This window comes from Zootoca vivipara, chromosome 9 (genome assembly GCF_965207765.1).
Source record: "Zootoca vivipara chromosome 9, rZooViv2.hap1.1, whole genome shotgun sequence".
Taxonomy (NCBI): Eukaryota; Metazoa; Chordata; class Lepidosauria; order Squamata; family Lacertidae; genus Zootoca; species Zootoca vivipara.
Window position 1 is genome coordinate 63,484,252 of NC_142592.1, and position 15,125 is coordinate 63,499,376.

At 47.7% G+C, this 15,125-nt stretch overlaps 1 protein-coding gene across 12 annotated transcripts in view; it reads right to left on the bottom strand.

Annotated features, from left to right (window-relative positions):
* GATA3 (GATA binding protein 3) overlaps positions 1–15,125 on the bottom strand; it is a 72,810-nt gene that overhangs the window by 30,699 nt on the left and 26,986 nt on the right. For 7 of the 12 annotated variants that reach the window (XM_088652563.1, XM_060279208.2, XM_035127252.3 and 4 more), the window contains exon 3: positions 13,491–14,024. In XM_088652563.1, the coding sequence (XP_088508689.1) occupies positions 13,491–14,024 (534 nt within the window). Of the gene's footprint in view, positions 1–13,490; positions 14,028–15,125 lie in introns of all 12 variants that reach the window. The other 5 variants (XM_088652562.1, XM_088652561.1, XM_088652564.1 and 2 more) reach the window with 1 other exon arrangement.

The following is a 15,125-nucleotide window of genomic DNA, read 5'->3' on the forward strand; positions in this document are numbered from 1 at the left end:
GTACAAGTGTTTGTAAGAAGGGCTGTACACCCCTTGATTTGTATATTGTGTAAACAGGCACGCATACTGTACAGTCATTGGATGTTACATGTGAACAGATGCGCGAGTATACACCTTGACAGTGGGAACGCAGATTGTGCACGCGTTGAATGTAACATGCAAATAACCCCGGCGTGATCAGAGTGTCAGGCTCAGCCTGGAAAAACCCGGGTCAAAATCCCACTCAGCCATGAAGCTCACTGTGCGGCTTGGGGCCAGTTGCTTTTTCTTGATCCAACCTACCCCGCAGGGTTGTCGTAAGGGTAAAAATGGGAAGGGGGGGATAAATGCAATTCCTAATTAAAATCCCCCAATGAATAAAACTGAATAGACTTTGAAAGGTATCCACCTTGCTTCCTCCTTCCCCTAAGAACATCCCCATTTTTAATTAAAGCTTTATCTCCAGTGAAACCAGCTTTTTACAGCATGCTGAGAATGCAGTCGGAGCAAGTTCACAGAGCGATAAAATCGTAGAGTTGGAAGGTACCCCACGGGTCATCTAGTCCAACCCCCTGCAATGCAGGAATAAGTTGAAGTTGCTCTTGAAGGCCCAGGATTAGGGGTGGTTTTTGTTTTTAACTTAACAGCACCCTACCTAAAAACCACCAACTCCAGGTTACAGCTGCTATTGTGTACAACTGGTTTCCCACAGGCATCTGTTTGACCACTGTGAGAACAGGATGCTGAACTAGAGGGACCGTTGACCTGATCCAGCAGGCTCATCTTATGTGCTTAACCAGGGTTTCCCAAACTTGAGTCTCCAGCTGTTTTTGGACTACAACTCCCACCATCCCTAGCTAGCAGGACCAGTGGTCAGGGATGATGGGAACTGTAGTCCAAAAACAGCTGGAGACGCCCAAGTTTGGGAAACCCTTCAAGGATGAGGAAGACTGTGCTCTCTCAGCCTGGGAAAACACGGGCAAGGAGGTAGGTGAATGCTTCCCATCTCACCATCCTGGAGAAATTAAAGGCTCAGACATAAATTCTGGGCAAGGAAGCTGGTAAGGCAGGCTTGCTTCCAAGTGAAACCAAGCTGCATGTTCGACGATCCTGTTTTAATTATTACATTGATCTCTTATTTGACCTAGATAAACAGGAGCAAAGCAACCTCCTTAGATCCAGCCTAGATCTGCCTCCTCCTTTAATGCAATCCTGCCCTCCACCCAGTTATAACAGCGCTTATGAATATTAGCAGGTGATTCAATTTCCTCTTATGACAAGCTTGCCCCTGTCTGCAAAGGACTCATTCGGCCAAATGAGTCAATTTGTGGGTGCTTTCAATTGGGTAAACCATCGTTCCCAGACAGACTAATCTACCTGTTCAACGAAGGTATGTCTTGCCACAAACAGCAGCTATGCCCAGGTTGCATTTTGGGAAGCTGGGTTCTGAAGGATCACTGCTGCAGTTACTTAGCCAGGTGGTCACTGAACCCAGTTCAAATTTGCTGGAGACACCATCCTCTAATCAGAAAACCACCCCTCTAATCCAAGGTTAGGCCCTTAGAACTGGGCACAAGCTAACAAAATGAATTTCAATAGGGACAAATGTATAGTTCTGCACTTAGGCAAGAAGGACCAGATGCACAAATATAGGATGGGGGACACCTGGCTTACTAGCAGTACATGTGAAAAGGATCTAGGGGTCTTGGTGGACCACCAGCTTAACATGAGTCAACAGTGTGATGCAGCAGCAAAAAAAGGTAACACTGTTCTAGGTTGCAGCAACAGAAGTACAGTATAGTGTCCAGATCAAGAGAAGTAATATTGTCACTCTATTCTGCCTTGGTCAGACCACACTTGGAATACTGTGTCCAATTCTGGGCATCACAATTACAGAAGGATGTTGACAAGCTGGAATGTGTGCAGAGGAGGGCAGCCAAGATGATCAAGGGTCTGGAAACTCGGCCTTACAAGGAACGCTTAAAGAAGCTGTGTATGGTTAGCCTGGTATAGGGGAGACTGAGAGGAGCCATCCTCAAATATCTTAAGGGCTGTCACATGGATTATCATTCTTCTTTCCCTCACATGTGTGAAAATAGGATGAGTTTCCTCGGGCTTACAGACTGTCCACACCATGCGAGCTACTACACCACACTGTCTCTCAGAAGAGTGGGGAGGTGAGCCAAGCAGTAGCTCCCTGTATCCAGGCCTTTTGAAAGAGACAGGATTGTTTCCCAGAATGCACACGGGGAGCCCTATGGCATAATTCCCGTCCTACTTGTACTCTACCAAATTATTCCCATTTTACAGAGGAAGAACTGAGGCAGAGCAAGCAAGGGAACCACGGGTACAGTTCTGCACTTAAGGGACAGAAGTGTAGATTCCCAGGCTATCTCCAGCAGAACTCCCCATTGCTGTCTGCGGAGTGCTGCAGAGCTACTTTCCAGAAATGGAAAAGTACCGGGTGCATAAAGAGAGGAGGGTTGTCCTTGCGTTAAGGTTTCCTAGCGCACACAGAGGTGTCAAAACAAATGCACGGATGCCTGTTTCCTTGAGAGTAAAAATCAGGCCGTGCAGTTCCAAAGAACAAACTGGGTTCAGCCCAACACATTTTGCCACCTGAGGCTGAGAACCATTTTGCCCACCATCTCCCAATATACATAAGCGGAGTGGAGAGGCAGTACTGTAGAGTCTTAGGATCGTAGCCGGCAGTGCACCAGCAGCCTACGGGGGTGGTGGAGTGTCACACATAGCTCTGAACTCCAACAGAGGGGGATTGCCAAGGAACCAAGACCATTGGTCTCATCTAGCACAGTATTGTCTACACTGGTCGGCAGTGGCTCTCCAGGGTTCTAGAGCACAAACTCTTCCAAGCCCTACGTGGAAATGCTGGGGCATCTCCACCCAAAGCTCTATAATCCCTCACACCTGACCAACAACAGAACCAGCCTACTGAGCTTTCTGTACCTAGAACATCCAGAATATTTTTAGAGGCACCTCTCGTTTTCAAGGCTTGCCAACCGCAGACAATTAAACCCATCCCAACCCCTGAATATATGTGCTCCTCATTTTAGGATACCGCCATTCCACAGCATTCCACACAACAAAAGCCTGCTAAGATGATGTCACTCACCGGGAAAAGAGAGGAAACTCATCACTGAAAACGGGGGACAAATCAAGACACAGATTTGCATATGTGCAGACGCTCATTAACAAACAACAAGTGTACTCAACATCGAACCACAATGCGTCTCAACATAGTTGGGTAAGAATGGAACCACAGACTGGGTAATCTGTCTCTTGTCCAGGTACTAACTAGGGCTGGGTGATATATTGATATATTGTGCAAAACCAGTTTGACGTCCATATCACAGAATAACAGAGTTGTTGGGGGGGGTGGGACCCTGAAGATCATTTAGCCCAAAATGCAGGAATAGGCAGCTGTTCCATTATCGGCACCATGCTCTAAGCAACTGAGCTATCCAGGATGCTGCGATATCAGTTTCATAATTTTTGAGCTGGCTACATATCTCGAATCATGATGTGTGTGTCTGCACACTATGCAAAAATCACAATGTGGGGAGAAACCATGCAGCCAGCCAATGCCACCACATAGCTCCATCTTTATTGCTGCCATCGTGATACATCAGTATATCGCAATGTTTAGATATGTCACGATGTGGGAAACCAGTTATCACCCAATCCTAGTACTAACTGCTGATGGGGAGTTCCTGCTTCCCCTTCTTTAAACCCATTGGACAGCCCTTTCAAAACCAAGGACTCACTCCAAGCGAGCTCTGTCTTCTAATGGAGGATTGTTCTCTGTAAAGTAGGGTGCATGGCTACCCAGACAACCTAGGCATCTTCTTTCTTTGGCTCCAGTGGAGGCCAAATCCCATCGGGATTTGTGAAGCAGAAGACAAGGAGGCCCTGTGCTAGTTAAAACCAGAGCCAATGACAGGCAGAACCAACAGATTCTACAGTCGTACCTTGTGTTACGTTTGCTTCATGTTACGTTTTTTTCAGGTTGCGTCCCATGGCAACCCGGGAGTACCAGAAAGGGTTACTTCTGGGTTTCACCACTCGCGCATGCGCGGTAGTGCTAAATCGCGCTTTGCGCATGCGCAGTAGCGCCAAATTGCATCACGCACCTGTGCAGATACGGCGCTTCAGGTTGTGGGCTTTTCACATTGCGAACAGGCCTCCGGAACGGATCCCGTTCGCAACCACTGTACTTTTGTCCCCATCCTCCTGTTCACTGAGTTTTGCAAAGGCAACATGGAGACAAAGGAGGAGGAATCTGATGGTCAATGTCATCCTCCCCCAAACTGGCTGCGGCGAAGGAGGCAAAAAAGTGAAAGCAGACAGAGCAGTGTCTGGTCTGCTCTAATAAAGGAGACTCCATTGTGCAAGCTGACACACAAACGTTTTAGCCCATGGAGCTTGTGATTTTCACCGCCACTCGCCAGGCCAGCAAATGCTTCATCTGCTTTGTGCCTCTGCATTTCAGACTGCTGCTAAACAAGCAGGCAGGAAACTCAGGACAGAGGGAAAAGCAGAAGCCCGAACCACAACTCATCACCTCTGGCAGATTCCACATCCCAATGAAATGCCAGGAGGTCGCCTAACCGCCAGCAGACGCCGTGTCCACACAGACTGCCATGAAGCCAAAAATGCAAACATTCCAATCACAATGGCTTCACCACCGCCACACCCGTGGTTCCCTTGCTTGCTCTGCCTCAGTTCTTCCTCTGTAAAATGGGAATAATTTGGGAGAGTACAAGTAGGATGGGAATTATGCCGTAGGGCTCCCCGTATGCATTCTGGGAAACAATCCTGTCTCTTTCAAAAGGCCCGGATATGGGAAGCTGCTGGATATGGGAAGCTCATCTCACACTTCCTCTGAGAGACAGTGTGGTGTAGTAGTTAGCGTGGGATGGGCAGTCTGTAGCCTGAGAAAACACAGCCTAGTTTTAAGGGTGAGCGAATTAAGCAGAAAGGAGAGGGCAGAAGGGGCGGGAGAGAAAAAGAGAAGGGGGTGGCAAGGGGGAGGGAGAGAGAGATGGCAGGAGAGAAAAGAGGAGCCCAGCTCATCCCAGCCATGCAGCCCCTGGCAGATTCTGATTCAGGGAGTGTGACCCTCAACAGAATTCCTGATTTAGAGTGTGAGTCAGATTAGGACTGGGGGGGTAACCGGGTTTAAATCCTCATGAAGCTCTCTGGCTGACCCCGAAGCACTCCTTATCGCTCAGCCCAACCTACCTCACAGGGCAGCTGTGAGAATATAATTGGGGAGGGGGAGGTTTGAGAACTTGAGCTTCGCGGAAAAAAGTGGGATCCAAATGTAGTTGATGAGAATCCCCTCCACTCCCCCCTTATTGCAGCCGGCTACCATGAAAAGCCTTAGCGTTGATTTGGTTCTTAATGTGCAACCAAGCTGTCTTAGGTATATTATCTCAGGAACAGCCGCCGACCTGGGTCTGTGAGCAAGTCCCCCATTCAAATCTCACCCTAATCCTGTACTTCCCTAAGGCAAGAGACAGGCAGCCATTCCTTTGGGGGTTTTTTTCCTGAATAAAAGTTAAAACTTGATGCCTAATGCCTACACTCATCCCATTTTTTTTTAACACAATTTGCAGGGTTTGCCTGTTTTTATTGTTAACAGTGCTTTATGTTTCATATTTCAGGAGACCGCGACACACAGAAATGTTTTCTACAAATAAATAACCAATGGCCCCACCTTGCAAGGTTGTTGTAAGCATTACTCAGTCAAAGCACACGATAACTGAAGCACTCGAGAGAAGCGCCATCGCAATGCAAAATGTGGTCAGCATTTGTTCTCAGATTGCCCCAGAAGAGAAGCAGCCCTGGGCTCTTTGATGTTAGAGGATGGGAGGAATGGCGGTTAAAGAGACTCAACAATGATAAGGCAATCATTTGAAGCCAGCTGCCCTATCTGAGTCTGTCTGATCCGCAACCAGAAAGGTGTCTGTCACCTGCTTGCTTGCAGTTTCCTCTTTGGTTCCTTTTCCTGGTCCGTGTTAGGCACAGCACCAGCAAGTCACAACAAAGCTAGAATAGCAGCAGAAACCGAGATCCTCTCCATCACCATTCTCACCTGGGCCTCCTTCCTTTCCCATCTCTGCACCTTCACCTCCACTCAGCCAGAGATCCAAACTCAACCCAGCTCTCTGCAACACAACAATGTTATGTCTGGCGTTTGGGTTGTTTGGGAACGTTTGCAACGAAGGCGGAAAAGAGCTAGGCCTTTAAAAAAAATAAGCATGATTCCATACTACAAGCTTTTTCCAAAGTCTTGCAGAAGGCGCAGCCCAGGCTCTGCATGCCTAGGGTTGCCACCTTCTTTTCTGACAGAGCTCCTGCGCTTTTAGCAATCAGGTGACATGGCAGATAATTTTTTTTAAACAGAAGATGCTTCTTCCCTAGCTCATTGCCCAGAAAAGTTTCAGCTGCCAAGGGCCTGCGCGTTCAAAACACAGGAATCCCAACTAAGGAGAAACTTGGCGCCCTCAACAAGATTCAGCCCTGTCCTCTAAGGTGAAAATATCTCAAGAGATTTTGAGAGTAGGAAGACCTGAGAGACCTACTTTGTTTTTTACGCTAGAGTGCCAAGGTCCATGAATCAGAGGCAGGTCAAAGACACACACTTAAATTTAAGGAATTGGGTGCCTCAGAGCTCATTCTGAGCTTGGGAATCTGTTTGCAATCCCCAGACTGAGCCCACAGTCCTTTCATGCAGGTATCTGACAAGGCTCTTTGCACAGGTGGGGGGGGGCTGCTACTGACCCCCTTGCCCTACTTTTGTTCCTCCTTGCCATTTCTACCTGCTTTTTCAGACACAGGGGGAATGAACATAAGGACACAGGAAGGTGCCCTGCACCGAATCAAATCATTGCTTCATCTAGCTCAGTATTTGCCCTCCTCCTGGGATAGCTCAGTCGGTAAAGAATAAAACTTTTAATGTCAGGGTTGTGGGTTTGAGCCTCACACTGGGCAAAAAATTCCTGCGTTGCAGGGGGTTGGACTAGATGGTCCTCAAGGACCCTTCAACTCTACAATTCTATTATTATATTTTCCACACTGACTAGCACTGACTATCTCTCCAGGATTTCAGACCATTGTCCCTCCAAGCCCGACCTGGCAGTGGCGGAGGGAGCCGCCCGGGCACCTGGAGCGGCACCCAGGGGTGTGGCTACGTAGCACGCATGTACATACGTAGCGCCGTCGCACATGTGTGCTATGTAGCGGCGGCGCTCTAGCGCCGTACGGGAATGGTGCTGGGATCCTCCGTTTGTGGCTGCGGCAGTGAGCAGAGGATCCCGGCACCATCCATACGGCACTGGAGCAGTGCCACTCGGCTTGGGAGTCGCGGGGTGTGTGTGCCAAGTGTCACCCCCCTCCAGGGTGGCACTCGGGGCGCCCCGCCCCCATCGCATCCCTTGCTACGCCAGTGCTACCTGGAGATGCCTAGGACTAAACCTCCTTCGTGCAGGGTAACCGCTCTGCTACTGAGCTAAGACCCTTTCCTAACATCATCAAAAAAGAAGAAGCTATTGCCACATCAGAGGCATTGTGGGAAACTTCAGCAGTGGCTTCCAGGCAGAGCTATTTGCTGCTGCTGCTGCCGCCGCCGCCACCACCACCACCAAACTAAAGCAAGCCCACCGACATAAGATGAGCCCCCATTCAAACTTGGAGATCTAAACCTACCTTCAGCCTGCTCAGTGGGCAATTTGGTGGCTAGATGGACCAGTGATATAATACGGAATAATAAGGCAGTTATTCCGTGCAGAAGGATGTAACTTAACACAGTATCTGCACAGAAACAGAGGAAGTTGCCTTGAGTCCATCTAGCACAGTATGGTCCATACTGAGTGGCAGTGGCTTGGTGGGGTCTTGGATAGGGGACATTCCTAGCCCTAACTGGAGATGCTGCAAGAATTTGAACCTGGGACCCTCCACGTGCAACCTGGATGCTCTACCACAGAGCTACAGGCCTTCCCTAGGCAGAGAGAAGGAGGAGGAGGAGGAGGATCTTTCTTGTCCATTACCGAGGACCTAAGAAGACCCAGTGGAGCAAGCAAAAGAAGACCTGGGTAGTCTACAACAATAGTCAAATGCACACCAATGGGAAGCCAACACACACACCCCTCATTTGTAGCATCCAAAGCACCCTGATCTTAAACCCTTCCACTTGGCCAAAAATCCCACTGGTTCCCATAGCGCAGACATCCCCAAACTGCAGCCCTCCAGATGTTTTGGCCTACAACTCCCATGATCCCTAGCTAACAGGACCAGTGGTCAGGGATGATGGGGATTGTAGTCCAAAACATCTGGAGGGCCAAGGTTTGGGGATGCCTGCCATGGCACTACTTCCCAAGTCTGTTCAGCACTGGAGACTCACAGCCAAGGCCACTCCGTGTCTGTGAGAGTCCCTGGGCATATATATATATATATATATATATATATATATATATATATATATATATATATATGCCATCCGAACCCATCACATGCAGCCTGCACATTCCCTGCACACTCAGTACAACACAACAGGGAGACCAGACCATTCTTACTCATGTGCTCCTTCGCCCACCTTCTCACTGGTCTCCTAAGGACTAGAAGAGGGTGGGTTAGAAATTACGCCTAGGATCTCAGCTCAGTAGGCCCTGGAAACATCATCCATGGGACACAGGAGCATAAGAAGCTGCCTCAGCATTATCTACACTGAATGGCAGTGGCTCTCAAGCCTTACCTTTGGCATGCTCTACGCCTGAACTATGGCCCTTACCCATAATACCCCTAGAAAGGCAGCTGTCTTATACTGGATCAGACCGTCAGCTCATCCACCTCAATGGCTTCTACACTGATCAGCTCTCCAGGGTTTCACGGAGGCGGGGTGCTCCCAGCCCTACCTGGATATGCCAGGGATTGAACTTGGGGCCTTCTGCAAGCAAAGCAGGTGCTCTATGTCCCTCCGCTGGATCACGATGACATGGTAGAGCATGCGACTCTTAATCTCGGCATCGTGGGTTCGAGCCCCACGTCGGGCAAAAGACTCCTGCGCTGCAGGGGGTTGGACTAGATGGCCCTGGTGGTCCCTTCCAACTCTACAGTTCTATGAGTCTACCCATGCTGGCCGTGATTGTAATAGCAGTGGAGAAAGCCTCTTCTCTCCCTTTTCTGCCTGACATGGAAGTTATTAAAGGTGCAGAGGTCTGCTGCTAGAAGTAGGAAAGGCAGCCCTTAAAACAACTTTGCAGATCTGAGTTTTCATTCTCTTCTGCTTCCTTTCCTCCCTTTCTTTCTTTCTTTCTTTCTTTCTTTCTTTCTTTCTTTCTCTCTTTCTCTCTTTCTCTCTTTCTCTCTTTCTCTCTTTCTCTCTTTCTCTCTCACACACACACCCAGTCTGCTTGCATATACAGAAAGAGGCAGTTCTGCATTTACTTCTTTCTTTCTTTTTGTCACTGTTAACCGCATCCGGACTCTATTAAAGTTCCTGGCGCTGGATAAACAATGTAACTGTCGCGTGCAGCCGTCTGAAAATAATTGGATTAGCTAAAACATATCAGCTAAATAGAGACAGTCCCTGCTCAGACAGTCAGAGTAAATGTCACCCTGGAAAAACCCTGAAAACTGATCTGACTCACACTGGACAACATCTACTTGCAGGAGAGTCTCAATGAGGAAAGGAAGAAAGGGGGTGGATAGGGGAAAGGTGAGGGAACGACTTATTTTGATCTTTGTTTAATATGCAAACTGCCTGAAACCTAAAGGCGTTCATTCCAAGACCAGCCCCACTGATTTCGGTGTATATTCCAAGATTTTAGTGTACAAAGATGGAGGGCAGGGGAGGAATCACAAAAAAAGAACCTAGGGTTGCCAAGTGCCCTGCTCTTCTGCACTTAACAGCAGCTTGATCTACAGGTGTAGCTTTTCACAGCAGGGAGATAAACATGGTGATCAGCTAGCATCTGCCGATCAAGCTTCTTGTTGAAGGCAGTGGGTGCTTGAAAAGTTGGCAGGCCTTGATTCTGAACACAGTGCAACGTAAGGGTGTTTTGCCCACAAAAAATCAACAAACTTGAAGCCGGGGTCCCACTCACACTTATTAAGGAGTAACTGACTCCAGAACAAGGAGGCTCAGGACTGCAAAAAAAAAAACTGCATATAATTCTGCTGTGGATCATGGCCATTTACTCAAAAGCAAGTCCCAAAGGCATGCTAAAATATACTTTCTAGAAATTATGCTGAGCAGTACTGCTGCCGCTGTGGGCTAATTTGCTTTCTTTCACTATATAGCCTACGGATTATGAAATATTTCGGAGACAGACCCAGATCAGGCAGTCTAAACAAAACTTCCCTCTTTTCTTAGGTAGTTCCCCTTCTCCCCTCCCACCCCCAACAGAAAAAAAGAAAAAGAAACCAACTTAAAATAAACTCACTCCTGGGATCTGGGAAAAGAATTGGGGGAAGTGCAGAGAGAGACTTTTGAGTGGGGAAAGTGAACACAGTGCTATCCAGTCTTTTTCTCTGCATAAGGAAGTCACTGAACCAATAAATAACATTTCCGGAACACATTAGGTTTTTGTGGTCCCCCAACAACACCACACACACACACACACACACACACACACACACACACACACACACACACATTCTCTCTGTGTGCATGTAAAAACCAGCTTTCCAGAAATGTTCACATTAGAAGCAGGTAGCTTCAAGCGAATTAAAATAAGTTTCTAAGTTTAGCAAAGCAGGTTGGGAATGAGGCTTACACAAGAGCAAGAGGAATGAATGAATTGTGCATTCTGGTTTTGCGTGTCTGCTTACAAATAAAGAGAGACCTTGATCCAAGAAAAAAAACAGCAGAGGAAAAACGAATCACCTGGTTTACACATATGCTAAATGGGAGTTTGTTAATTAACAGTTTATTAAACCATGTCTTAGTGCAGGCATCCCCAAACTTCATCCCTCCAGATGTTTTGGACTACAATTCCCATCTTCCCCGACCACTGGTCCTGTTAGCTAGGGATCATGGGAGTTGTAGGCCAAAACATCTGGAGGGCCGCAGTTTGGTAATGCCTGTCTTGGTGTTACACGTGAACCCTGCTCAGCAGCTTAACCATGGTTTGTTTACTGGTAAGAAACCACAATCTGAGGCCATGGTTTGTTGTTGGCTTTTGAACCATGGTGGATTACGTGTAATACCACTACCCTTCCTTAACTTTGGTTTGTTTTCTCTCCCCCACTCAAGGCTCTCACCACATTGCAAAAGCATGAGGCAGGAGCAGCTGGAAAACAAAACAAACTTTGAAGAAGCAACCCATGGTTTTTTGTGGGGAGAACTCATGGTTTATTTGTGCTTTTATCTCATGTTTTTATCTTGTGAGATCTTTTGGTGAAGGCTGGTTTATAAATCTAATAAATAATAAATAAATAAAATAAGTTAACCTATGGTTTGTTCATCCATGGCTTAAACAAACCATGGCTTAGAATCATGAGTCAAAATTCCACCTGATGTGTCAATTTCAGCTAAAACACCCAAAGCAAATGCTGTTTTAATCCGTCAGTGGATTAGGGCTGTTGGACAAATGCACAATCAGAGTCTTACAGATTGCCAACTGACTGGAAAAATACACTGGCTTGGCCTGCTCTTGTGCCTTTGCCAACCAGTGAAACCATTCACAATAGTGGATAAACATGAGCCCTTCCTAATGTCTGCTGCAGCTAAAAGGGGTCAGCTACTGAGCCAAGCTAAAATGTTGGCAAGCATATTGAATGTAACAAGGATGGGGAACTTGTGGCTTGCCAGATGTTGCTGAACTCCAGCTCCCATCAGCCCCAGCTACCATAGCCAAGGGTCCGGGACAACGGGAGTTGTAGTCTAACCACATCTCAAAGTTCCCCATCCCCGGTATCTATTCCACATTCTCTCTCTCAAGTTTCACTGTCATATCTGTTTCACTGAATGTTCTCAGCGCAGGAACTCCCAGTCAAAAAGTGTGCATATGTGGATAAACAGCCATTTGTGGAGGCGTGAAATGGAATCCATTAGATAGGAGTGAAATCTCTGCATAAAATGGGTGCATTGGTCCTTAATCACCCATCAAAGTGGGGTGATGTCCTATACCATGGGTAGGCAAACTAAGGCCCCGGGGCTGGATCCGGCCCAATCGCCTTCTAAATCCGGCCCGCGGGCGATCCGGGAATCAGCGTGTTTCTACATGAGTAGGATGTGTCCTTTTATTTAAAATGCACCTCTGGGTTATTTGTGGTGCTTGTCTGGTGTTTTTACATGAGTAGAATGTGTGCTTTTATTTTAAAAGCATCTCTGGGTTATGTGTGGGGCATAGGAATTCATACATATTTTTTTCCCAAAATATAGTCTGGCCCCCCACAAGGTCTGAGGGACAGTGGACCAGCCCCCTGCTGAAAAAGTTTGCTGACCCCTGTCCTATGCTATATTTGGCTCTAGAGAATTTGGGTTTTAGCCCCCTAACGTGAACATCAGGACCACCCCACTTGTTGAATGTGTGGGGCTGGAAGTGATGTTTCAGCTTAAATCTGATTCAACTCTCTGCTCCTCTCTCCCACGAGGCAAAAATCAAATAGGAAGGGGAAGGACTGACCTATAGAGTATGGAAAACATTTTTAATCACTACCACCTTGTACAAATCTTTCTGAACCTAGGAGTGGGGTGGTATGAGTGAGTGAGGTTTAGTACATGTGATAATGAGAAAACCGAATCATCTATCCAACACGTTTAGTCAGACATAATGGTGAAATTGGGATCCCTAGCCAAAGAGATTTGTGTCTCTAAATGCCAGAGGGACCAATATAAAACCAAATATCTCTGTGTATAAAACAGAGAAAGTGCATAAACCCTGCAAATATCAAAAATTAGTAGGCCTGCTGAGTTTTCTGGAAACACGTGCAAGATTCCCTCTTCTGGTAAATGATCCCCATTAAAAATCAATTGAGTTTCTCATGTGCAAATGGACAGAGTGAACAGTGAATAGCCTGGGAGAATCTGGAGATGTTGTTGCATTGTTAAAGCTAACCCACCCCACCTCTGGTCAAGCCCTGGCTGGGAGACCAGAAGGAAACCCACCTTAGCTTGTTCTGATCTTTCTAAAGGAAGAGTAAAATATAGCAACTGTTGTGGAATGCAACAGTATTCTAGGAAGAAAGCTTCTGTGGTATCTGCTTGATCCCTTTGCATTGCCAGAGTTTGCTTTCTGCTTATAATGATCCTTGGCTTCTTTTTAAAAAATAAAGCAAGAGTTGGCTTCTAACTGGTTGCTGGTCATCCATTTAGCACCTTGCCTGCTCCGGAAGCTCTTTGATCTGAATTTGCAGCTGAAAACCCATACAATCCCCTTTTGCCCCATATTATTATTCCTCCCAGTCCTTAACCTTTGCTCATTTTTTTAAGTCTTTCCTGAACCTGAAACAGAAGAATTTTAAGAATCCATTAAGGACCCTACCTGTGCTGGAACGTGCTTTCGGTCTGGATTTGCACCCGAAGCCGGTCGGCGATCCCCCCAGCAGGCTGCTGGGAGGGAAAAGTCCAGAGCCGTATTCAGGGACGTAGGAAGGGTAAGTGGAGATGGGGTGATGAGCTGAGGAGGCCCCTCCTAATGAGGCCATGCTGCTTCGGGAATGAGAAGACTCCAGCTTCATGGTTTCGGCCAGGGACACCTGGTACTTAATACACTCTTTCTCCTCTTGCCGGCTGGACCCAGTGGAGCCTGGGGTGGAGATGGAGGGATCCGGGGAGACATCTTTGGGAGGGGTCGGCGGGAAGGTGAAGAGATGTGGGCTGGAGTGGCCCGCAGACAAAGTGGAGGAGGACGCTGGAGGGTAGACGGAGAGAGGTCCCGGCGAGCTGTGGTGGATGGGGGTCTTGGAGAAGGGGCTGAGGTTCCAAGGGGCGGTGCTGTGGTGGCTTCCCAAAGCCTTGCTCCCATCCAGCCAAGGGAGAGAACCATGCAGCAATGGCGGGCGGCACACCTGACCACCTGCTAGGACAGAAAGACAAAAGCAGTTCCCTGTTAGCCAACGTCTCCCCAAAGGAGGAAAGGGTGGTGGGACAGCTTAGGGACCCGTAAGTCAGATGGGCTCAGCTGGAACAGAGTCGGGCCAATGGTCCACCTAGCTCGGTATTTTTCATAGGCGGTGGCTCTTCAGGGTTTCAGACCAGGGATATTCCCAGAACTGGCTGCCAATGCTAGGAACTACACCTGGGACCTTCTGCATGCAAAAGGGGTGCTCTCCCAGGGCTCCAGTCGAGGAATGCCTTGAGTACAGATCTGTTGGCAACCCAAAACGGAAATCCCTCGATCGATTTGAGGTTCGCAGGGAGGAAGCGTTGGCTCCCATGTGCAAAACAGAAGCGTTGCCGCCCACCTTCTCAAACTCAAATGCCAACGCTTTGAGCTCAAGACTAATCACACCCAAGCGCTTTAAAGCCTCTGCATCCTGCCAAATGAGAGGAAGTGGCATTTACTTAGCAGGAGCCATGGAAATTCGGCTGCCCTACCTTAGGCAAATGTCTCCTTTGCCTCTATAGGTGGGCTAGCCCTGCTCAGGATAGAAGTCTGAGGTCAGAAGTGGAGAGGAATGGTGATGGTCCCGACCCAACTGACACTGCAATTCAGTACAGGGCTACTCAGAAGTAAGTTCCAACAAGTTTAACAAATTCAGTGTGCATCAAATTGCCGCCTCTCTCCAGGGCGGTCTCCGATAGGACTACTTTGGAGCAAATGTGACGGGGGATTGTGTCTTGTTTCCAACATGACTCATGCTCAGAATAGGCCCATCAGCATCAATGGGCATGACTAATTTAGGTCTATTAATTTGAGTGGGTCTTCTCTGAGTAGATCCCACTTGGGTCTTGTGCTGTGTTCGCACTCAACCCCTTCAGCTGTTATTTTTAGAAGGCTAGAATGTTGCTAAAATTAGGCGGTGGGACTAGTGGATTTCCATAAAAGCTCCTCAACCTTTTCCCACATCACTGTGGGGATCATTACTCCAAATGCTAAATAATCTCTCTCGGTGTTTAGTGGTAGAGGGGGAGATTTTTTTCACTGAAGGGCCACATTCCCTCATAATACAAGCTT